At 34.2% G+C, this 26089-nt stretch overlaps 1 protein-coding gene across 4 annotated transcripts in view; it reads right to left on the bottom strand.

Moving 5' to 3' along the window:
* SLCO1C1 (solute carrier organic anion transporter family, member 1C1) overlaps positions 1-26089 on the bottom strand; it is a 58168-nt gene that overhangs the window by 3928 nt on the left and 28151 nt on the right. For all 4 annotated transcript variants that reach the window (XM_011954937.1, XM_011954951.1, XM_011954958.1 and 1 more), the window contains 4 exons: positions 16685-16880; positions 12701-12866; positions 9521-9705; positions 6937-7001 (listed from right to left, as the gene is read on the bottom strand). In XM_011954937.1, the coding sequence (XP_011810327.1) occupies positions 6937-7001; positions 9521-9705; positions 12701-12866; positions 16685-16880 (612 nt within the window). The remainder of the gene's footprint in view (positions 1-6936; positions 7002-9520; positions 9706-12700; positions 12867-16684; positions 16881-26089) is intronic.

The raw sequence follows: 26089 nt of genomic DNA, 5'->3' as shown, positions 1-26089 counted from the left end.
GCTGTGTCCCACCTCCATGCTGTAGGTCTTCCCGGTTCCTGTCTGGCCATAGGTGAAGATGCAGACGCTATAGCCTCGGAGGCAGGACAGCACCGCAGGTTCCAGCTCTCTGAAGACCTGGGGGGAGGTGGGAGAATGTGTTTGGAGTCCTCCCCACGTTGCCTGTTTATGACCCATTTGGTGGGGTGGGGAGTGCCATGAAGGCAGGTGTAAGCAGAGCCTAGTCCCCTGGGAGGATGGCTCTAGCGACCCTCTGTCTCCCTAGAGAAGGTGGTGCTTGCAAGAATTTGCCAGACAAAGAAAGGAAAAGACGGATGAGAAGAGGGAACAGCCTATGCAGAGGCTCTGGAGTCCTGAAGACCGCATAGGAGACCTAGGGACAGCAGTTAAGAGTGTAGGTGCGGTGTCCCTAAGTGGAAGCCAACGTGGAAAAAAGAAAAATAAATCTCAGCATTTTGGGAGGCCGCGGTGGGTGGATCACTTGAGCTCCGGAGTTTGAGATCAGCCTAGGCAACTTGGTAAAACCCCGTCTCTACAAAAACTACAAAAAAAATCAGCCAGGCATGGTGCTGCACATCTGTGGTCCCAGCTACTCAGGAGGCTGAGGTGGGAGGATCTCTTGAGCCTGGGAAGCAGAGATTGTAGCGAGCTGAGATTGCGCCACTGCACTCTAGCCTGATGACAAAGTGTGACTATGTCAAAAAAAAAAAAATATATATATATATATACACACACACATATATTTATGTAAAGGTTTACCTAAATTTTGCAAATACTCATGTAAAAAATTGATTCAATCCAGACTCATCGGTGGCTGCCAAAGTTTTGAGTGAAAGATTTTTGGGAAACAGAATGGTGACATAATCTCGAAGTGTCAAATTATAGATGACTTATTAACTGCAGAAGGATTTTTACGATGGAGAAAACTGGTGGACACCACCTTCACCAAGGGACCAAAATTAAAATTCCAATGATGGTATAAACTGAACTGATGTGCTTCCTGATGTGATTTATTAGGCATCATGCAAATCATCTGTGTAGTATTGCCACCAACAATATTTCACCTGGACATACTCAAAAGCAAACACATCCAATAGGTGGGATATTTTACAAAACAACTGGCTTTGCCTCTTGAAAAAAAATGTAAATGTTGCAAAAGTACAAAAAAATAAGAATGAGGAATTTTTGGAGATAAAAAAGGTAACTAAACACAGTATGTGGTCTTTGACTTTGGATCAAAAGAGAAAATAAAACACTATAGAAGACACTATTGTTATAATGAAAGAAATTTGAATGAGGAATTATATTAGACAGAGTAGCATATCAATGTTGAATTTCTGAAGTGTGAGAATGGTATTGTGGTTATACAGGATGACAGACTTGCTCTTGTAGAAGAATACAAGTCGAGGACTTTAGGACTGAAGTGTCAGCATGTTCACTACTTATTTTCAAATGATTCAGCAAAATATTTGTATGCTCAGAGAAACAGAGGAGAGAGATTTCTGGTTTTTGGACACAGTTGATAAATCCCAGTAAAAGTTTTACGATTATTCATTGTCATTTAAATTTTTGTTTTGTAGATTTGAAATTTTCACAACAAATGGGAGAGAAAGATAGAGGGAAGTGAAACCTATGGATTAAAAAAGATTTTAGCAATATATCACCTAACTGCAATTGTGGACCTTGTTTGGTTCTTGATTGAAACGTACATGTGTAAGGAAACATCAGATAATTTAAAGAATTTGAGCAGTAATTGGGTATTTGCTAATATTAAGAAGTTATTTTTTAAGATGCAAGAATCACCAGATTAAAACAAGTCATTATGGTTTTGATTAGAAGAGCACACCAAACATGTTATAGAAGAAATGCAGTAGTCTGAGACTTACTTCAAAATAAGCTAGTTGGGTTAAGTAGTTAGGCACACAGATGTCCCAAGATGAGCTGTGTGTTGATAACTGTTGAAATTGGGTAATGGATAAATGGGAGTTCATTGCTATCTTTGCTGTATACAAAGAAAGTTCTTGCTATCTTTGTATATGTTTACATTTTAAATAACAAATGATTACAGGAATATCTAATTTAATCTATTTTGCATGAAACCCCATGAATAAGAAGAGCAGAAAATTTATGTAGCATTCAATTTGGATTATTTGGTGCCTCAAAAACCAACCAAATAGATGATTTACCACTTAAAAACTTCAGGTGATAACCAATTTTACATTACCTTTAACGATGTGAAGACAAGCCAAAAGATTCAAATGTTCGCAATTTTCTGTACATGGTTTAAGATTATTGTAATAGACCATTTTCAAAGATTCACAAAAGCAGAATGATATAATTAATCCTCATGTACCATCATAGCTTTGACAATTATTAATGTTTTGCCGTTGCTGTTTCCTCTCTCTCTCCACTCTGAACTCTTTTTTTTTGAGACAGAGTCTGCCTCTGTCACCCAAGCTGGAGTACAGTGGCACAATCTCAGCTCACTGCAACCTCTGCCTCCTGGGTTCAAGCAATTCTTGTGACTCAGACTCCCTGAGTATCTGGGACCACAAGCGTGTGCCACCATGCCAGGCTAATTTTTGCATTTTTAGTAGAGATTGGAGTTTAGCTATGTTGAAATCAGGCTGGTCTTGAACTCCTGGCTTCAAGAGATCCACCCGCTTCAGCCTCCCAAAGTGATGGGATTGTAGGCATGAACAACTATGCCCAGCCTGAACTCTTATTTTAATATTTTAAAGGCAATCTGAGACATCATGTCATTTCAATTATGTATATTTCAGCATGCATCTTTACTGATGACATTTTTTAAAAACATGACTGCTATGTCATTCTCACACCTAACACGTTTTATAATAATTTCATAGTTTTATCTAAAATGTAGTACATATTCAAGTTTTTGGATTGTCTCCAAGGATTTTTTTTAATTCATTTGTTTTTATAAGGATCCAAACCAAATAAATACATTGTATTTAGTTGATGACTCTTTATAGCAATATACACTCTTCACTTTTTTTTCTTACTAATGGTTTTTGAAAAAAAGACACCACCAAGTCCTGTAAGATATGCCACAGTCTGGATTTAATTGCTTCTTTATAACATTATTTAATTTATTCCCCTATCATCCATCTTTCCTAGAATCTGGTAGTTAGATCTTGTTAGATTCAGGTTCAATTTACTTCAGGCAAACGTGCTGTGTATTTTTTTATTCTGTCCCAGTTAGAAGGCACATGTAACTTAGTTGCCACTCTTAGTAATGCTAAGATGGGCTTGAAGTTCAGACTAGGCCAGTCTGATCCCTCCATTATGAAGTTGTTCATCAAATTTCATCTAAAGCTTTTAACTATTCTTAAGGCCACAAGACTGGATTTTTTTTTTTTTTTTTATCTAGGCTTCTTACAGAAAGTATTTTTGGGTTTTCCTCTAAAAAAGGAATTTTCCTTAATTGACTAATTTGGATACTTTGACATATAGTTAATAGAAGAAAGGTAGGATAAATCATTTTTTTCTCCTTTATTTCTCAATTTTCAGAATAATGACTTGATGTCCTGATATTCTCTACATTTTTAAAGTATCATTATAAACTCATGTGTTTTAATATATTCTATGTATTTCAATAAACTGCAGCCATTATTGTTACTACTGCTACAACTATTGTGAGTTTCAATTTATCTCACCTAGAGGCCAATCTCCTCAAATTGGTTCTGTTCCCTTGTGATACATCCTTCTTAGGCTTTGATAGAGCATTCATTTTCTAGTATAAAAAGATGTCTCATAATCATCTTATGCATTTTCTACCCTAGGCCTTGAACCAGTCATTTCTCCAAGGTGCCATATCTTTTACTGCGAGATTATATTTAGATATCACAGATTAAGTGTTGTGGTGTTCATTTCTTCTGGGTTTCAAAGTTTCTAGAATTTTCAGGAGATGGAGCTATAAAATACACATTATTTTAAAATAAAAATATGTGTTCATATTGATGTTTTAAGTTCAAATTTAAGAATGAGATTTATTTAATTTTTTTTTTTTAGATGGAGTCTTGCTCTGTCACCCAGGCTGGAGTGCAGTGGTATGATCTTGGCTCACTGCAACTTCTGCCTCCTGGGTTCAAGCAATTATCCTGCCTCAGCCTCCCTAGTAGCTGGGATTGCAGGCACGCACCACCACACCCAGCTAATTTTTGTATTTTTAGTAGAGATGGGGTTTCACCATGTTGGCCAGCTGATCCGAACTCCCGACCTCAGTTGATCTGCCTGCCTCAGCCTCCCAAAGTGCTGGGATTACAGGCGTGAGCCACCACACCCGGCCTTTAAATTTTTTAATTTTATTATTGTATCACTTTTCTATTTTACTAAAAATATTGATTCCAAGTAATCTTAACATATTTCAATTGCTTTATCTTAAAAATATAATAGTTTCAGCCGGGCGCAGTGGCTCAAGCCTGTAATCCCAGCACTTTGGGAGGCCGAGGCAGGCAGATCAACTGAGGTCAGGAGATCGAGACCATCCTGGCTAATACGGTGAAACCCCGTCTCTACTAAAAATACAAAAAACTAGCCGGGCGAGGTGGCGGGCGCCTGTAGTCCCAGCTACTCCGGAGGCTGAGGCAGGAGAATGGCGTAAACCCGGGAGGCGGAGCTTGCAGTGAGCTGAGACCTGGCCACTGCACTCCAGCTCGGGCGACAGAGCAAGACTCCTGTCTCAAAAAAAAAAAAAAAAAAAAAAAGTTTCAACATAAAAATATTGATATTAGTACTAATAATAACTACAAATCCAGTTAATCTATGAGGATTTGGTAAAAACTTTTATTTTTTAAGGCATTTAAAGTTTTTCATGTATGCTTATTCAACCAACATATGCTTACGTTAAACAGTTTCAGTTTAATATTTGATTATTTTAAATTTTATTTTCAGTTATATTAAAACTTTATATCATTTTGATTAAACAACCACATAAAAAGTTACGTTTACAAAGTCTTACTTCCATCCTGAACTTTATCCCTCTTCCCTTTCTTCTCCTACAGGTATAACCGTTTTTTAAAATTTGTTTTTAGTTTATGCTTCCATTGTTTCTTTTACAAAAAAGAGCAAAATGCCTTTGCACATGCATATAATGTTTACACGGTTCCACACGTAACACCAAAAACATCGTAAAATAAAAATTGTTCTCCATTTTGCTTCTTTTTACTTAATACTATATAGTGGAGATCGGTTGGTAACATTAGATAGATTTTCCCCATTCATCCTTACAGCTCTGTTATGTGTGTGTACTACAGTTTATTCAACCAATCTCCTACCAATGGACATTTAGGTCACGTCCAGTTTTTTGTTATTATAAAAAGTCACAATTATTGCACCTATTCCTAATGATTAAATTTACTTTATAATTTTTGCTAGCAAATTTTTGGTATAATTCTTAAAAGTAAAGATATTAGGTTAAAAGGTAAATATATATATATGTAATTTTGCCTGTTATTGCCCAATAAAGAACATCATGTTCCCAACAGCAATGTATAAGCATAATCTATTTTTCCATACATTGCAAACAAAATTTGGCAATTTGTCAACCCAATAAGATAGGTGGTTCTAACTTGGCTCTTTTTATGAGTGGATTTGAGCATCTTTCTATATATTAAATGGCAATTACATTTATTTTTCCATGAAAAATTCACATCTTTGGCTCGTTTTTCTACTTTGTTGCTTGTTTTTTTCTTCTCAAAACTTAGGAGTTTTTTAATAATAGGAATATTAGGCAATTGTCTGTTACATAAATTACAACTTCGTCATTTGTCATTTGACTTTGCTTATGATACTTTTGCCAATTTCAAATATTATTTTTGTCAAATCAATTTTGTAAACCATTTGTTTATGTTGGAACAATTTTTGCTCTGTAGGCTCCATCTATATTCCCAAAGATAGGTAGATATGGGGGCCAATTCTTGCCAGGCATATACTACGGGCTCAATATATGAGAATTTTCTAGCTAATACCTATTTTCATATTGTAGAATTAGAGCCAATCATGATTCCATATAACCCTATTTTTATTTCTTTTTCAATGTTGTCAGGATTCTATTATCTTGCTATGCAACCATTTTACAACAAGATCTATGTAAACCAAATTTAATTTCAGATTTTTTAAGCTTTGAGTTTGTTCTTTTTTCTGGGTTGTTCCTTTCTGACAAATGGCAGTGAAATAGTCAAAATTATTTTATTTTATTCTTTAATATATAAACTCTTTAAGGATAAAACTTTGAGGATAAAAACCTTATTTGTCTCATTCACTGTTTAAGGATAAAACTCTTTAACAATAAAACTGTTTAAAGATAAAACTCTTTAAGGATAAATTTTTGTCTCATTCACTGTTTCCTACGGGTTTTAACCAATATATATTTAAAAATTTGGTAGTCACAAAAAACATTTCAATTGCAATTTAAAGTATGACCTACTCAAATTTATTTGCTTGGTTTAAATAATATCTTATCTTTCTCCCTAATGACATAAGGGATAAGCATTGAGAGTAACTCAAAATAATTATTTCCATTTTAATAACTGAAAAAATTATATTTAGGCTTCAGGCTTTCTTACTTATTAATTTCTGAGAGCTCTCTTGTAAAAGCCATGGGTTTTCTGAAAACACACAAGTGCTAGAAAAGGTAAGATTGTTAAACAAAAATTGTGATTAATTATTATTAATCTCACAAAATCTCTGTTGTATCTGGAGCACAAAATAGGCAATACATTTCTGTAACAAAAGAAGAAAGGAGTCAAGAAAAGGAGGAAGGGAATAAATAAATGAAGAAAAGAATAAAAAAGACTATGAACTTTGCTACCTGCAACATATATTTATGCATGGCAATTCTGTAAAAATATTTAGAAAAGTCTTCAAAATACACTTATGGTGGCTATCATAAATTAAAGCATAGGTTAAACTTACCAAGAACTCTAATTGATAATGTGTAGATACCCAAGGCAAAAGACTTAAGCTGTGGCTTAATACACCTAAAATCAACAAAAGCACCATTATAAGAAATATATAATCCATTAAAGCAAATAGAAATTTGAATGATAATCTGCCTAACATGCATGAAATCATGTTAGAATTCAAGTGCCATTTATGTTGAACCCATTGGTGTGCTAACATAAGGAGGGCAAAATATGTAAAAGCCATATTCTATTTCATGCAATGCTATAAGAAGTTTATAATTAATATTTTTAGAAACTAAATCACCCATACATGCCATATTCATATGGTGCTGATAAAGTCAAATTTAAGTTTAATCACCAAAATGGCAAAGATTCAGAATAAAACTCAAATTTCTAAGAAATTGTTAGAATTTGAAGCAACAATAAATAATTAATAGCCTACAATTTTTATGGCTTTTTGTCTAAAAGCACAGGGCCAAATTGATCAGAGTTGATATAATCACTGTGGCATGCTGAAAAGTTGTTGCTAAATAGAGGGAATTTAAAAAAATCAGAAAAGTGCAAAAACACCTAAATAATAAGAGTATCATTAATATGACTGTAAAGCTTAAACTGATTGGCCTATGAAATTTAATAGTAATAATCATGGTGATATATAAAATAACTGCTGAGTGTTAACCATGGTATTAACTACTTCTTACATATTATATCTTTTAGTTTCTGTTTAAAAGAGGCAAAAAAAAAAAAAAAAAGACACGACTTTTCTTCTTCTAACATCAAAATCCACAATAGTTAATATGACGGACTAGTGGTTAGAAAGATGCTTTCTGTGGTAAGTAACCTGATTCTACACTTGGCACAATATAAGAAGATGTTGAAGAAGTAGCCACAATGTTCTGGAAAGTCTAGGACAATGTTTTGCCATTTTGTCAAACTCAGGCTGCCATTTGTAAATGTAACGATCTCATGTTCTCCATGTTGTATTTCCCATGATTTGATGAAAGCTGCTTTGAGAATAGCAGGTTTGTGGATAATAAGTTCTATTTTCTGTTTGTCATTCCTAAACAATTTCCATGATAAAAACTGTGGGAAATTAAAAATGTATACAATACTTTGCTTAGTCTTACTAAAAAAAATTAGTATTCATCCTTAAATATATGACTTAATTTGAAAATCACCCAGTCCATGTCATAAATATATAGAAATATTTGCAAAGCTAAAGCTAACTCAATTAGGATGAAAATATTTTAACTGAGGCTCCTGTTTTCAAAACTATTTAACAATTTGGATTCATATAATTTTTACAGATGTATGATAGCATAATCAGTAAAAAAAAAATATTCGAGCACAAATTCCGCTTTAATAGGAGAAAGAGGTTATAGGGAATTTGAATGGAGATATAAATACAGGAACAAGGAAATATGTAATGCTTGTCACTGTTAAAGTAGTTATACAATTCTCACTCAGGTGACGGTTATCAAATCACTATTTTTTAGATCCCATTAATTACATTAGAAAGTGACTTACATTTAAAACTGTTATTTTTAAAATAGAAATATTTATAATATACCAGAGATCAATATTTAGTTACGATTTAAATTTATGATAAAGATTTTATGTGTCGAATTATAAATACGCAAGAAGCTACATACTTTTACAAATTTTTTTAGGGTTTTATAAGCAAAAATGGTTGAAGTCATTGATATGGTCTGGCTCTGTGTTCCCACCCAAATCTCATCTTGAATTGCAATCCAAATTTTAATCCCCGCCTGTTGGGAGAGGGACCTCTTTGAAGGTGATTGGCTCATGGATGTGGCTCCCCCATGATGTTCTTGTGATAGTGAGTTCTCACAAGATCTGATGGTGTTGTAAGAGGTTCTTCCCTCTTCACTCTGTACTTCTCTCTCCTGCGCCTTGTGAGGAAGGACTTGTTTCCCCTCCCCTGACTGTTGTTAAGTTTCCTAAGGCCTCTCCAGCCATGCGGAATTGTGAGACAATTAAACCTCTTTCCTTTATAAATTACCCCATCTCAGGTATTTCTTTATATCAGTGTGAAAATGTAATAATACAGTCACTAACATCATGGATTAGGAGCCTCAATTTACCCAAAGCCATGAAGTCCCCCGCAGATAATTCCAGTCATGGCAAAAATATACAGATAAAGCAATATATATATAAAATAAATTCTAATATTATTGTATTAGATGAGCCTTAAAATATTTTATAAATAGTATTTCCCATGATTTGGTGAAACTATATTTAATCTAAAATGCATGTTACCTATGCTAATTAATATTATCACCAGCGTTAGAAGTTGGATACATTTATTAAGTAATTCTAGTGATGTTGGCACTAACATTGCCTCCTAGACCAATAGTTTGCAAACATTTTTAACTAAGAAAACTTCTATTCAGCCACATTTTTGTATAAATACCCAAAGTGCAATAACATATAAAAGTGAAACAAGGATATGTGACAAGTTCCTTGAAAAAAACTAAGAGGAATCATAACAATTCCACAGAACAAAATTTAAATCATTGCTCAAGATGATAGTGCCTTATATTAAAGTTAGAATAGGGAGAATCAGTACTCACCTCAGAAGTAATATGTATCCAGGTATGCCACCTAGGGATAAAGTATAGGATGTGATGACTGAAATTACAAGGAAATACAGAAACATTTGGGGACATCCATTGTCTTTCTGACATCTTCCCACTATGCCTGAGGAATTTCCTGATTTAGAAGCTGCAATTCCCACACATGTGCAGTTGTAAAATATCTGTAACACAATAGGGAAAAGTCCAATTATTTCAGTAACATTTAAATAAAATTAAAGATAGTTACTGTAAAAATTTTTACAGCACCATAGCCATGCATTACATAAACAATGAGGAAATATTCTTTTATTTTTCTGTATTAGAGTATATTGAGCAAAGCAAAATCTACACAGATACAACATTTTATTATCTAAATAGCAGATAGTTGATCTACAAACTACTAATCCTATACAACAATCTAAAAGCAAATCCTGCCTAATCTAACCATACTTTACCTCCTCACTATCACTTCCAATTCTAAGTAACCATTATTTCTTGCCTAGATTGTTACAATGATCCCTTTACACTCAACTCGCTTCCACTCTTACCTAGCTAGAATCTGTTTTCCACCCAGTAAGCAAAGTGAACCTTTAAACATGACAGTTAGACTGCATCAATACCCTCAACCTGCCAGTGGTTTCTCATTATACTTGCATGAAACCCCACATCCTTATAACAGTTTACACTTTCTCCATCATGTAGCACCTGCATGCCACTCTAATCCCTCCATTCAGTGACCTTCCCTCTCTTCTTTTGTGTCAGCCACACACAAGACCCTTGCAAAGGCCCCATTTGGCCCTTTCCAAACTTCCCTTCAAACCTGGCAAGTTTATCCATGCCTCATGACCCTGCTATTTTCTCTGCCCAGGCAGCTCTTCTCCTCGGTGATCACACAGCTGGCATCCATACTTTAGTTCTCTTTTCAGAGGTTTTAATAGAGACCTTCCACAACTAACCATTAAAAACAAACAAACAAACAAACAAACTCCCATCTCTCCATTTTCTTATTCTAATTTATGTCTTTTTTTACAGGGCTTCTTGCTACCTATCAGGATATCCTATATTTACTTATTTTTAAAATATACTTTCCCAACAGAATGTAACCTCTATGAAAGCAGAAACTGCTGCTTTGTTATTATGCAACCAGAGAATGGAATAGGCTCTCATCTTAGGCATTTGATAAAACTTGGTTAAGTAAATGGGCACAATTTGAGGATATGACATAATTTACAGTGGCTATGAGAAAAAAATAATTCTGGTGCATAAAACTAAACTAAATTTTGACTGAAGAGAGACAATTTGTATAACCCAATAGTTTATTATTGAGTAAACTCAATAGTTTATTTCTGTAAATTTTATTTATGAATGTGTACATATAATGTTATCATTTTAATCACAAAAGAGTTTGTGAGTTTTTAGACAATAAATAAAGCTGGCATTTCCTTTTCTAAAATAGTAGTAATATAGATTTTTTGTAATGTCAAGTTGAAACCTTTGAATCTTAATTCTGGTTGCCCACTAGGGAAATAAGTTAAGCAAGTCCTTTGTATCTCAGTGCCTCAGTTCTCATATGAAGAAAATACTGAAAATAATGCAAATTATTTTAGGACCATGAGATTTGAATGTAATTTTGTTCTTAGAACACCAATCTTTAGCCCTTCCTTATAATGTCTTTTATAAATGGTAGCTCTCATTACGAAAAACCTTCATGGAGCTGTGAGCAAAAATAACAGTAGCTGAAAGAAAAATAACAAAGAAAGAAAGCAAAGGCAGGAAGAAAAGAGAAGCATGAAAACGTATTTCAGATGAGTAGGTAGTCTTATTCATTGTTGCTAGAAACCAATCCTTTCTGCTCTAAATAAGTCAAAATAACAATACAATGAACAGAGTCAATCAACAAACATAACTCTGTATCTGTGGATGTACAGCCTAAACATTCATGTCTAATATGTAAATAAATGAAATATATGTGTGGTCTAATTTTCTGCCCTCTAGGATTGTCAATTAAAGGCATATGTAAATAAATGAAATAGGATATGTAAATAAATGAAATATACGCACGGTCTAATTTTTGCCCTCTAGGATTGTCAAATAAAGGCAAATGTAATCAGTCACCAATAGGAAGCAGTCTCAAAGAGCAAGGATAAGGAAGAGTCTGGGACAGGAATGGAAAGATGTGCTTAGAAGAATGAATCTGTTAACAATTTAAGTACTTTATATCCTTCACAATTGCTGTCTGCTAAGGATTGAATATTTGTCCAAAGTTCATATGTTGAAATCCCTAACCTTCAACGTGATAGTATTTGGAGTACAGCATTTAGGAGGTAATTAGTTCATGAAGGTGGAGTCCTCATGAATGTGATTTTAGTGCCCTTATAGGAAGAGACAGGAGACCTGTCTCTCCCTGCCTGCTCTCTGCCATGTCAGGATAGAAGGTGAAGATGGCCATCTGCAAACCAGAAAGCGGGTCCTCACCAGGCACCATATCTGCTGGCACCTTGATCTTGGGCTTCCCATCATTCAGAACTATGAGAAATAAATGTTTGAAGCCACCCATTCTATGGTATATTTGTTATAGCAGCCTGGACTGACTAAAACAGATTCCTACCTATATTTCCTACCTCTTCTCCCTCTTCTGCCCTATGGAAACCCTCCATTCCAGCCCACCTGCCCTTTCATTATTATACAAATTGGCTTGATTTTCCAAACAAAGTTGTCCTAGAAACATCAATCTCCTCATAATCATATCCCTGACCCCAAGGTCTAGAATCTCTGGACCTAAGCCTCCTAATACTCCTAATTTGTCCATCCCCTAAAACCTCCAAGGACCACTGGTCTTGGGGTCAGAAGACGGGGATCTGAAAGCGTATTATTACATGATCATATGACAGACATTCTCATTCAGGGCTAACACTTCTTAAAAGCAAAATGAGAGAAATAGACTACATAATTACAAAACTCTTCCACCCTATTTCATGACTCTAATTCTCACCCCAATTTTTTCAACAACTCCAGTACTACTAGGAATAGTTATAACATTTTCTTTTTCTACATAAAAGGACCAGGCAGCAGAGGGGTAAGCCTCCCACTGGTAGTGGTCTGCTGTGACCCCCATAGAGTTTTGTTGTTTATATTGTAGCAGGACCATAGCCATATACTTGAGAGGTGATTTCTTACAATATTTTTTCCACTCCTGTTGGAGGTCTGACAACCAGCAAGACAAGCTGATACATATGTGATTCCATTTTCACCACACATGGGTTCCCATTTTGTCTCTGAACATTTGCATCTTGAGTTGCAATCTGAAAAGAGAGCTCGTTCATGATAAGAGACAGGTTTGGTTCTGAAAAGAAATATAACAATATAAAATATTACCTCTTGGCAGGTAGCACCCGAATATTTTCAAAAAAAAATCAATGTTCTTGAGTGATATAAATGACACTACCAACAAAATTTGCCTTTTAGAAACACAGTTGTCATCAGAAATGCCAGCTTCTGGTCATGAAATGTAAGTTTACTAATAAAAAACTTTTTTTGAAAGTTATCTTTAGAGGTTTATAAATTCACATGATGTCCAATTCTTAGCTTATAGGTTTCAGTCTACTGCCCCTAGGATCATCTAATATATTTCTGTGCAAAGGTGTACAACAATAGCTAACAAGGTAGAAAAGTAAACTTTTAGAGCAATTTATGACATTACTTAAATGCATCACAGGTTGTGTGTGTGTGTGCAAATTTCATTCAGAATTGTTGTCTAAATGTGAGTGGAATGACTGTTGCTAATGGTCCAGTAAAAGCAAAAATAGCCAATCAGTTATCAGTTAATTCTCTTTCGGTGTTTGCAGGAGTTACATTTCCTCTTGCATATGTGTTATCAATAAGTGCATTCCCAGTTCATTCAACCTTTCTCCCGTGTATCCTACCAGTGTGTAGTGCTCTTTCTTAGCTGATAGCATCCTTTCTTGCTCAAATTCACAAGTAAGTTCAATGACTTACCCATTTATTTGTTCATAAAATTTTACTGGAAGCCTACTAAGTGCTAGCTCTGGGAGAATAGGAGATAGTTACAAATATTAATGAGACAAAATTTGCCCCCCGCCAATGGACTTTTTTGAGTTATTACACAAAATTTTGATTGCATTCTTTCTTTTCTCCTTCATTTTTTTGTTCTCTGCCATTCGCTCTTATATTTACCCTTCATCTCTCCCAGTATTCTCTCTCCCTCACTTTTTTTTCTGTCACATGAATGGCCTAATCCTTCTGCTTATATCTTTTTTATTATTCATATCCCTCTATTCTTCTCAAAGGGAACTTTTGCAATGGTAAGTCATTTCTATCTGCACCATATATGCCGTTCACTGGTTCTCCATACTCCATTTTTTCTGCTCCTTATTTTCAAATGTGTTTATTTATTTGCTCATTCCTCCTCTTCCCCCCCCCATTTTTAAAAAAAAATTTGAGGAGCTTAAACAAACAAGAAATACACTGAAATATACAATCAACAGAGGTAGGAACTATTTTTTTATTCACTCCCATATCTCCAGAACCAAGAATAATTCCTGTTACACAGCTAGCTAAGAAACAAAACTTCTAGTAAGTTAGTCAATAAAAAAAAAAGATACTTTATTTTGGAGAGAGAAATTAATCACTTGGGATTCTGCCTCTGAGAAGTATTGTCATTAATGATGGCAACCATAATTTCTTAATCAATGTAATACTCTGTCTAGTAGAGCTGGTATGATGAATTCTTTCACCTCAAAAGTACAAACCAAAGACCTCTGAGATGTCTCCAAATAGTGTGAAAGGGTACTGAACTAGGCCTTCCGAGATGTGCTATAGGAACGTTTAATCCTATTCCCTCCCATAAAATTTTAATTGTTAACTGAGACTGTTTGTAATATCTGAAAGTATAAAACTTGCTCAAATTCACACTGCTTGCTAGTGACAAACCTGGAAACAGAACCCGGCAAGCCCTCTTGATTGTAAATTCTTATGTCACATCAGAGTTATCCTTGTTATTGCAGAAGAGAGATTTCCTCCATTATTATATCTAAGCTTGTCTTCAGTTTTCCTATTGAATATCCAGGTCAAGACAGCGTTTGGAATAAAGCAACATGGAAAAACCCATGGGAACCATTTTATATTTTATAAAGAAAAATATTGTATATTATTGAGAGTAAGTTTAATTTATCACCAGGAGCAGGAATCAATGGCATATATGTTTTCTGAAGGATGTGCTAACAGTAGATTTGTAATTTAGAATTTTAATTATAAGAAGAGTTTTGACAAATATACCAGAATGTTTATACCCAAATGAGATTTTCTTTCAAAATAATTACTTTGAAAGATGAGAGCTTTTCCTTAAAGGTTAAATCTTTGCCCTTGTTAAGAATATTCTCAAAAATATACAAAGAAATTTCAAAAGAAGAGCCTTAGAATGTTTTAAACAACAATAGCATTACTACAATAGTTATAGTCTTTCAAGGTGACTGCTTTGAAGAGGGTAGTACTCACTCAATGAAAATGTTACCTTTTATTTCTTTAAAATATTTAATCTTTGATTATGTAGGAATACTTTTAATGGTAATCTCAAAGTTTGCTTTTGTTGTCTGCTTTGTGTTTACTTTTGGCTTAGAAATTATAATGTAGAAAGAGCGTTCTATTTTGAGTCATGCCTGTGTTCAAGTCCCAGATCCATGCAGTTGCCTTTAAACAAGGATAACAAAACTAACCTCATCAAGGTGTTCTGAGGATATAAATGAGATCATGAAAGTTAAGGTGTTTTGGAAATCACAACTATAAAGTCCTCAACAACTGTCCCTCTACTGTGAGGATTTCTGGGACAGTTAAAGATGGCACTTGGCTTCTGCTCTCTCCAAATGGAAGAATCTTCTTCCATTTCATGGTTACAAATAACATTCTTAATCCACATAGCTAACTTTCACCAAGGCAGCACTACACTTAGCTGAGTCTAACAATGTGGCTTTGATAACTCCCAGAAGCCATAATTTATGAACTTTGCATTAACCAATTTTCCTGAACATTGTAGATGGTCAAAACTATAACAGGTGCTCATTTAGCAGCAGGTGAAACCAGGTTAATAAAGGTGATGGAAGTTGGAACATAGAGACAAGACAGATAAGCAGTGGAGCAAGAGTAGGAAGAGAGATGGACAGCAGGCTGTAAGCAGGAAGCCACAGAATAGGCAGGAAACAGAATATAGTGTCAGGAGTGTTTGCCTTTGAGCCACAGGCAGAGTTTCAGGTGGCTAGGCAGATACAGTTGGAGAGGCCTTCCTGGCACATGCTGGAGGCTTGATATTTTTTTTAGAAAACAAATAATGCATAGATAGGTGAAATGATGAAGAAAGTTACCTCTGGAAACTCATGTTAAGTGGTAGAGTGATGGGAAAGACTCTCAATGGGCAAGGGCAATATAGTTTCTACAAGATCCAACCTTGTATTGAGAGAGACTCTGGAAACCAAGCAATGTAATCACCCACCTCATACAAGATGACAGGCCTGAGGGCATCACTAAATATTCTCCTGACCAATTGCAAGACACTCAGCTAAAGAGAACTTTTATGGAGAGCACTGGGTTGAAGGACAGACACTCTTTCCTGAAACTTTACATGATTCAAGCACAACAGCAACTATGGAGGATTGCAAAGAGGTAACTCCAGTTCCTCAGATGTCCAAAGGAGAAAAAAACTATTGTTTCCATGAATGGCACATTTATTTTGTGTCAGGCAAGTAGTATTCACTTTCATGTATGTTAGCTTGCTTAAACCCTACAACGGTTTGAAAGGTAGTTATTCTGTTTTTAAGATGGGAAAATTGAAATTGGATTAGTTTAAACCACATGTACATCATTTCATTAAGAATAGACAGAGGCATGATTCAAGGTTTGTATTTCCACTATCATGTTGTTTTTCTAAATTAATCAGGTTGGTTCTCTAGTGTAAAATACGGGTTTAGCAATTTTTATATTTCTCTGAAATCAAAGGAGATGACAAATTCTGGTGACAGTAACAGATTCTAAATATTGTCAGTTATTCCATAGTTGTGATGTTTAACAATCAAATTCCTTTTTGCAGCTCCACCAATAATTGATTTAGTTAAACAAACCAATGTCCTCACACTATTCAATGAGGGAACATACCCTTGGTAGGAGACAGTTAGTCCCGCCACAGCAGAATTTTCACAGCCCAGTGCAAACAGGGAAAGGAATAGGAGGTAACCAAAGACAGATGATCCCAAGTAGAGTTTTGCGGCTCCACACACACTGATTCTGAATTTTTTCATAACTATCCCCCCAGAGAATATTCCAAGGGCCACTGCTGGAATGTTGATGAGCCCTGAGAAATGAGAAAAATATATCATTTGTGAATCTCTAAAAAAGATCTGAGTGCACTAACACAAACTTTCTAAAGACTATTTTGTCACTTTAAATTATAGACATATTCAGTCACTATCATCTACTGACATATACAAAGAGTGTATGATGAGTGTCTAGGCTATAGATTAATGGTGGTACAACTGTACAGTCTCAGGTTCCGTCTAGCACAATGTCTAGCACAGAGTATGAAATTAATAAATACCAAATGAATCAATAAATCTTTCTGGTCTTTCTGGTCCAATTCCAGCATTAACAAGTACCATTAGGTGCCCATTAATGTTCTTTAATGTTGTGTATAAAAAATAATAGGCACATAGAATGCAGAAAACTTTTTTTTTAAGTCTTGGTTTCTGTTTTCTGCCTCCCGCCCTGGCAAAATTTGTTTTTGTTGAGTCAGCTTCTTAGCTTTGAGTGTGGTATCCTTCCTAATAACAACAACCACCAGCTATATTTATTTGCTTATAATGTACCAGCCACTGAACTGAGCATTTGATATGTTAATATTATCACATTGAATTTTCACCACAACCTTAAGAGTAAGCATATTATTAGCTTCACTTCAGAGAGCTATTTGTTCACAGCCACAGTTAGTAAGTGGGCAAAGCAGATCTGAATGCAGAGAGACTGATGTCAAGTCCTATGCTTTCAATCACTGCTATGTTGCCTCTCCTTCAGGGGTTTGGGAAATAGTATCCTTGATAAATAGATGCACGTTATCTTTTTTGATAGATGTGCAACCTCACTAGTAATCTAATAACTGTGAGCTGTAAACAATACTAGGAAGAGGTTCAACTTAGTAGTTAAGAGCTTAGATTCTGGAATCCCAGCTGCCTGGGTTTAGATCTCAGTTCCACCGCTGAATAGCTGTGCAACTGCAGGTAATTCTTTGAATGTCTCTAAACCTGTCTCCTCATCTATAATATGGAGCTAATAATGCATTGTAGAGGTAACTAAATTCCATTATTTATGAAGAGTTATCAGCACAACGTTTAGCACAAAAATATCATGCAATTAATTTCTACCCATTCGATTTATGAAGATGAAAATATTGGAGGTGGGGTGGGGAATGGAACCCTTGTATTGCAAAAGACTTGGGAAAAGAGGCACTTTGGTGCCATATGTTGGATTGTAAATGGTGTAACTCTAAAGAAGAACAATCTGGCACTTAACAATAAATAAATTCTCTGCTAATTAGAATTTATTTATCACATTGTCTACCTATCAGTCATTGATGTCCATGTTTTCTTGAGGTTTTGAAATAATCCATCTCTTTCAAATAATGAAAGGGCTGAAGTTTGCATGTACTCTAGTCGACAGATAAGGTTCAAAGACAAAATCAGCATTTGCTGCAGTAAAAAATAATCTCAAGTACACAAGTCTGACTTACAACCCAATGTGAAATTGTAAAATAAAAATGAAAACACTGACATCTAGTGATAATGACATGCAAATTTTCTTCTTTCTTTCCCTTTTTTTTGTTCTTTTTAAGTTTATATATTTAGTTTCTTAACAAAGCATCATAGAACTCCAAATATCAACATACAATGGTCTTTGGCTTGCTATTACATTATGTAAAAAAATATATTGTGGGAGATCAGTCAGAGTGGCAGAAGAAATTATAGGAATAGAAAGAAGTAGACCCTCTTGGAAGACCGAGCGTGGTTTGCATAACTTCAGATAGTTTGGCTGAAGGCAGCCAGATTCTCTTTTCAGGAACCAGATAACTTGGGGCGCAGATACAAAGGAATATAGGGGAGTTTATCGAAATAGCTTATTTACTCAGGTGGTCCTAAAAATCAACCTTTGATCACGGGCAAGATGGCCATCTCCGGGGTGGGGGCAACCAGGTTAATTACCCACAGGTGTGTTGACTCAAAGCCTTTGCCAATTAAATCTGTACTAAACAAATGCAAGTGTTACCAGCTTGGAGGGGCAGCCAACTCTCTTGGGCCCCTACTGCCGGCAGCCCCCTGGCCCACTGTTATAGTGATTATCTGTGTCTGGGTACGTGTCTCAGCTGTCATGCAGCTGGGGACTGCAGGACAGACCCCCGCAAAATATTTCTAACATGTACAGATGATAACAAAGGGACATTTTGATTCATCTGTTTTTATTTGACCATAGGTTGTATAAGTTAACATTTAAATTATATTAGAAATCATCCCACCTTAAAGGGGGCATGATCATGAAGTTAGCGAAATGAAAAAGAGAAGAAATGCTAACTTTTGCTTTTCCATCTGAACTGAGGTTCCTGGGTATGGTAAGCAGCAGAGATGAAAATCTGGAAAGCTGAACAGCCAAAAGGCAACTTAGAGGCACCGGATTACTATTTTAAAAACAGTGAATAGATTATAGAAAATATATCAACAAACCAAGTTATTTAAGGCCCAATTAATTAATGTTAATGTTTTCTCCTAAATTTTCTGATTTTTTTTAAATGTGGAAGTAGATAAAATTAGTTTTCCCTTTGTTTCAGGTTTCATCTTCCTTCTCCCGAAGAAAGTGCTGCTATGAATTTGAGATATATCCTTGAAGTGCCTACTTTTACACACACACATACATGCAATGAATATATAAAATATAGTACCTGACTATGAATGCCTTCCACAAAGCCAAAGCTGACACAAACAACAGAGTCCTACATTTTCACTCTCAATTCCATCTCCAAATTAGTTTATGAAAAAAGTATCTTCTGAAAACCAAACTCCAAACTGAAACCTTCAGAGCATGTTTCTAACATTTTATTTTATTTTGTGAAGTACCAATTGAACTCGGTATTTAAGGAGTAATAACACAAGGTGTAGCCTTGTCTGTAGCTATGTGCCGTGTTGGATTCCATTGACATCCCCCACCCCCAACAGCCTAGAATAGCCTGAGAACTGAAATGAGATAATCCTAGGGACATCTGCACCCTCAGTATAAATTATTAAAAATCAGGAACATCCTTGTTTGATTTAACTCTTTTTGGTGGACAGTGTTTCCTTGAAACTTCCAGAATATTTCTTGACTCCAGATCCTTCTGCACAAGATATTTGCTTTGTCTGATAAAAACCTCCACCCTCTTTCTTACGTTTTCATCTTTTAATACTTTCTTATCCTTTTCTCTTGATTTAGGTATGATCATCTTCTGCTTGAGAATTCTTCCTGGCTCCAAGATTAGGTTTGTTCTCCCAGAGTACTCTGAGCTTCCCCCAAATAGAGTTCCTTCTCACAGGTTCCACCAGTCATATGGGGCTTCCAGGGGACACATTTGGCACCAGGGCTCACAACTTGGTCATCAGAACCTCATTTTCTCGCTCATCAGGTGTTCCTTGTGCAGGGGCCCATAGGCAGCAGACTTGATGCTTTAACAATTACCTGATAGTTTTTTCAATTCATGTATACCAACCTCCAACCAAACCCTCAAAGGAAGAATGGTGAATTGAATTGAATCCCATGTTCCTTCAATGGTTTCCAATAAAATGTGCTAAATGAATAAACCTTAGTGTATTAATTTATAGCACTTCTCCTGATATCTTACTCTCCTATTTCAAGATAACTAAATTATAACACAATTCCAAAAAATATTAGTACATTTCAAATATAATGTTGGTTTGATTCTCCCTTTCAAATTTCACAGGATGTATTAAGTTGTCCATGGTGGGTCAAGTCGATAACAAATTTCCTTTACATCATATAAGACGTGTTTCTTCCCTCTCCAGGCTTCTCTTTCATTTTTGGTATTTTTAAATCATTTAGTGAGATAGAAATTAAACTTTGATTTATTCTCCACCCATATCATAAAATGTGTTGATCTAAAAATTTTTACCATCTACCATCAACAAAGTATTCCAAATGGAAATATTAATTTACACTAGTGTCTAAAATTTGTTTCAATTTATTTTCTGTGTTTTCTTTTGAATTCAGCATGCATATTTACCCAAATATCAGAAAAACTTAGAGAAATTTAAAAACGAATTTATTATTATATTGTTATATTTTATAACATAATTATTATTGTTTTAGCACACTCATCAGGTTAAAGATCTTATTCCTTGAGACTGATGTAAAAAGGAGTTATAAGGGATGTGTAAAATGTTTGACTAGATTACAGTAGACTAGAAACTAGAAACGTTGATTTCCATACCGATGCCTTGGATTGAAATAGTTATGAGTTATAATAATAGTACTTGGAGATGTTTTAGAATTTCTCTCCTAGTAAACTTCATGTTATATCCTGGACTTTCACAAGAATAATAATAATGTTTTTTGTAAGCAACTGTCCTTCAAATAATTCTCTTAATTTTTTCTTACTTGTCTGTGTAACACCTCCAAAAACTGAGAGTGATAATCATTGTCATAAATGATAGTTGATATATCTTGTCTACTAGAGGTCTACAAAAGGCATTCTAAGAAATTAAGCAAAAATGACTAAATTATTACAGTCTCTGTATTGAGAAGGAAAAGATAAGATCATTTGTATGTAACTTAATATTTATAGGAGAAGCTTAAATTGAAATAAAGCCACACACCTACAACCATTTCATCTTCAACAAAGCTGACAAAAACAAGAAACGGAAAAAGGACTCCGTGTTCAATAAATAGTACCGTGATAACTGGCTAGTCATATGCAAAAGAATGAAACTGAACCCCTTCTTATCATCATATATAAAAATTAACTCAACATGGATTAAAGACTTATGGGTAAGAATCTAAACTATAAAAATCCTGAAGATAGCCTAGTAAATACCCTTCTCAGTATCACACTTGGCAAACAATTTATGTCTTTGTCCTCAAAAGCAACTGCAACAAAACCAAAAATTGGTAAGTTAATTAAACTAAAGGGCTCTGCACAGCAAGAGACGTCATCAAGGAAGTAAACAGAAATTCTACAGAATGGGAGAAAATATTCATGAACTATGCATTTGATGAAGATCTAATATCCAGACTTAAAACAACAAGAAAATAGCATATAACTCCATTAAAAAGTAGACAATGGACAAGTACAGACACTTCACAAAAGAAAATATGTGGCTGGGTGTGGTGGCTCACGCCTGTAATCCCAGCACTTTGGGAGGCTGAGGTGGGCGGATCATGAGGTCAGGAGATCGACACCATCCTGGCTAACACAGTGAAACCCCGTCTCTACTAAAAACACAAAAATTAGCCGGGTGTGGTGGCGGGCACCTGTAGTCCCAGCTACTTGGGAGGCTGAGGCAGGCAAATGGCATGAGCGCGGGAGTCGGAGCTTGCAGTGAGCTGAGATCGCGCCACTGCACTCCAGCCTGGGCAACAGAGAGAGAGAGACTCTGTCTCAAAACAAACAAACAAACAAAATCCCCCAAAACAAACAAACAAAAAAACATGTAAGCAGCCAACAGAGATATGAAGAAATGCTCTTCAGAAATAATCATCACAGAAATGCAAATAAAAACCACAATGAGAAACCATCTCACACCAGTCAAAATAGCTTTTGTTAAAAAGTAAAAAAATAACAGATGTTGGTGAGGCTGAGGAGAAAAGGGGATACCTGCACATTTTTTGGTGGGAATGTAAATCAGTCCAGCTATTATAGAGAGCAGTTTGGATACTTCTCAAATAACTAAGAGTTGAACTAATATTTGACCTAGCAATCCATCAGTGGGTATAAATCGAAAAGAAAATAAAGTATCCTATCAAAAGGACACATGCACCCCCATATGTTCATCACAGCTCTATTCACAATAGCAAAAATGTGGAATCAGTCACCCATCAACAATGGATTGAATAAAGAAAATGTGGTACATATACACCACGGAATATTATGCGATCATAGAAAGAATGAAATCATGCCTTTTGCAGCAACACAGATGGAGCTGGAGGCCGTTACCATAAGTGAACTAACTCAGAAACAGAAAACCAAATACTACATGTTCTCACATATCAGTGGGAGCTAAATACTGGACACACATGGACATAAAGTTGGGAACAATAGACACTGGGAGCTACTAGAAAGGGAAAGGAAGGAGAAGAGAAAGATTGAAAAGTTACCCATGCTCACTACCTGGGCGACAGGTTCAGTCATACCCTAAAGCTCAGCATTATGCAATATAGCTTTGTAACAAACCTGCACTGTACATGTACTCCCTATTCCAAAATGAAAGTTGGAAAATAAAAATAAATAAATGACAAAAGAAGAAATGCAAATCTAGCTGTCTATCCAAAATTTCTTTCATTAAAAATCTTTTTAAAATTCCACAAACTTTAAAAAGCCAAATCATTTCACAATATGCTTCCCAGCCTTTGAATTTAAATTTTATTGTCATTTATTTTCCTTTAATATTTTTTCTACAAAGTTAAAGTAATTAGCATGAGAAAAAATGCTATCTCTAAACTTTAGAAAGAATGTGGCTAACATTTAAAAACATGTACAGCAAGGCTAAGTTGTCATTGTAACAGTTGGCCCTTGAACATGTCAGGAAATTTCTATTTATTCTCCCCTCCATGGTATGTCAAATGTCTTCTCTCAAAGAAGTAAAGGAAGTGTGCTTCTTTGTGTCTATCTCATATTTTATTGCAGGAAGATCATTATTCCATAGCTCAAGTTAAAAAAAATTAAGAAAAAAAGAGAAAGGTTGAAGAAGAAAGGCAGAAATAATATTTATTGAATGAGAGATATATGCATTTACCATGCATTTTATCTGTATACTTTCATCTTTATTTCAACCTAGTGATATATTTATTTTCACCATTGTACAAATAATCAAAGTAAGGGTGAGAGGATATTGAATAATTGACCCGCTTACCCTTAGTCGGCTGCACCCCATACTTACTAATGTGAAACCAAGATGATCTCAGGAACAATCCTAGCCATAATTATGTGAAATTGTTAGATACTATTACTCACCTCTCACAAAAGGATTTGAATTATCTGTAGACATGACATGTCAGAAACTTTGAAGAATAGAGTTTTAGGTAAATGCAAATTAAACCACCATGAAATACCACAACTCACCCATAAGAATGGTAACAATGAAAAGAATTAACAATTTCAAGTGTTGATAAGGATGCAGGGCAACTGGAATGCTCTTACATTTCTAATAGGAGTATAAATTTGCACAATTCCTTGTGTTTTGGCAATATCTACTCTATTTAAACACATATTCTCCCTCTGACTTAGCAACTGCACTTAACAATATAATATATATAAAATATATATTATATTATCTATTATAATACTATAAATAGCTCTTAGCTAAAAGCAGAAAACAACACAAATGTCCATTGCACTCCAGGGTATAGCCATGAAAAATGAGCATAGTGGCCCACCAATAAACATGTGGAATGTTGTTTTCTTTTAACTCTTATAAATATATTATTTATAATAGCATTTTATTATACATTATAGTATATATAATATACTATATGTAATACCATATATTATTACTATATTACTATAGTATTACCATATATTATATTATACATATTATATATAATATGCTATAAATTATGATATAGTATATAATACTATCTTATGTAGTGTAATATGCCATAATAAATTATAAATAATATATTATATATTCTATTAACACATATTAAAATACATAATATTTTTATTTGTATTTTTCTGCCTTTATATTTAAAATACTATTATAAATCATAATTATAATATGATTTATACTATTATAAATAATTGTTATAAAAATAGTTATAATAATTATTATAATAATTATAATAATTATTTTATATATTGTATACAATAGCTATAGATCATGTTGTATATATTATATTTATTTTATATAATTTATTATTATATATTATAACATATAACATATACAATATAATTAAATATTATATACATATTAATATATATTACATGGTTTAAATACATATTTTATAATGTAATCATTTATAATACTATCATGAATTTATAATATAATCTATACATATACATATAAAATCATAATTTCTAATGCTATTATAAATAATTGTATGTGTAATTATTTTCATAATATATAAAATTGTATATTATTTATAATACATATTATTATATTATCTATTATAGTATTATAAATAACTATTAGTTAAAAGCAGAAAACAACAGAAATGTCCATCAACTATAAAATGAATAAACAAACTGTGGTTTATTTATGTAACAGGATATGACATAGCATGAAAAAGAATATACCACTGCTATACACAATAGAAAATAATCTCATAGATTTCACTTCAGTTGAAAAAAGCTAGGCACAAAAGAGTATATAATATACCATTTAATTTATATGAATTTCAAAAACAGGCAAGGATGGTCTATGATAATATAGTTCAGGATACTTATTAGCTTTGGGGAAAAGTATTGACTGATAGGAGATTTAAGCTTTCTGGGGAGCTAAAATATTCTGTATATTCTGAATGCTGGATGTGACACACACACACATATATATACACACACACACATATATATGTATCCATCTGAACTGTTTAAGGTCTGTAGACTTAACTCTTGATAAGTTATATCTCAGTGTACACATAAAAATGAAATAAAGTCTCTCTTAAACTTTAAATCCTCATCTATTCATGTTAAAATCAATATAAAGCACTGATGAGCATGCATGGGGTATTGGAGAAAAAAGCCACAAAATATTTCTTTAGTAATAAAATTAGTAATAAATAAGCCAATAAGTAATAAAATTAATTTGAACCAATTGATGTTAAAAGTAAAAATGTTCAATGATATAACCTTAACATCAAGAAATTTGGAGAAAAATCTTTTAAACTAAGAGTCAATTATATTAGCATGTGCTATGTGCCCATTACCAAGATTATCATCGAAAAATTATATCTCCTAAAATACATTTGGCTGTTTTTTTTTCTCCTTCCAGGTCTCTTTCAGAGGTAGAAATATAGAGTGATTTTTTACAATACTAAGAGAAAATTATTTTATACCACTGGAGTCTCTTATCATAAAGGAGTATGTCCCAAGAAACAAAATATTTTATGCCTTGAAACAGTAACATTAAATGATATCTTCATGGATTAAAGAAATGAATCTAGATTTTTTTTTTTTAATATCTAATTACTTCCACAGTGGTGGTCATCATGTATTTGTAGGTTCTGGTTTCTCTTCTTTCATTTCTTCATACTTTTCTATCTTATTATTGACCGTGTTGCTAGAAACACAACCCTTTGAACTAACCCAGTTGCCAGGAG

The sequence above is a fragment of the Colobus angolensis genome, unplaced genomic scaffold (assembly GCF_000951035.1).
Source record: "Colobus angolensis palliatus isolate OR3802 unplaced genomic scaffold, Cang.pa_1.0 Scaffold11, whole genome shotgun sequence".
Taxonomy (NCBI): Eukaryota; Metazoa; Chordata; class Mammalia; order Primates; family Cercopithecidae; genus Colobus; species Colobus angolensis.
Note: the sequence above shows the minus strand (reverse complement) of the source record. Positions and strands in the feature narration are given on the sequence as shown.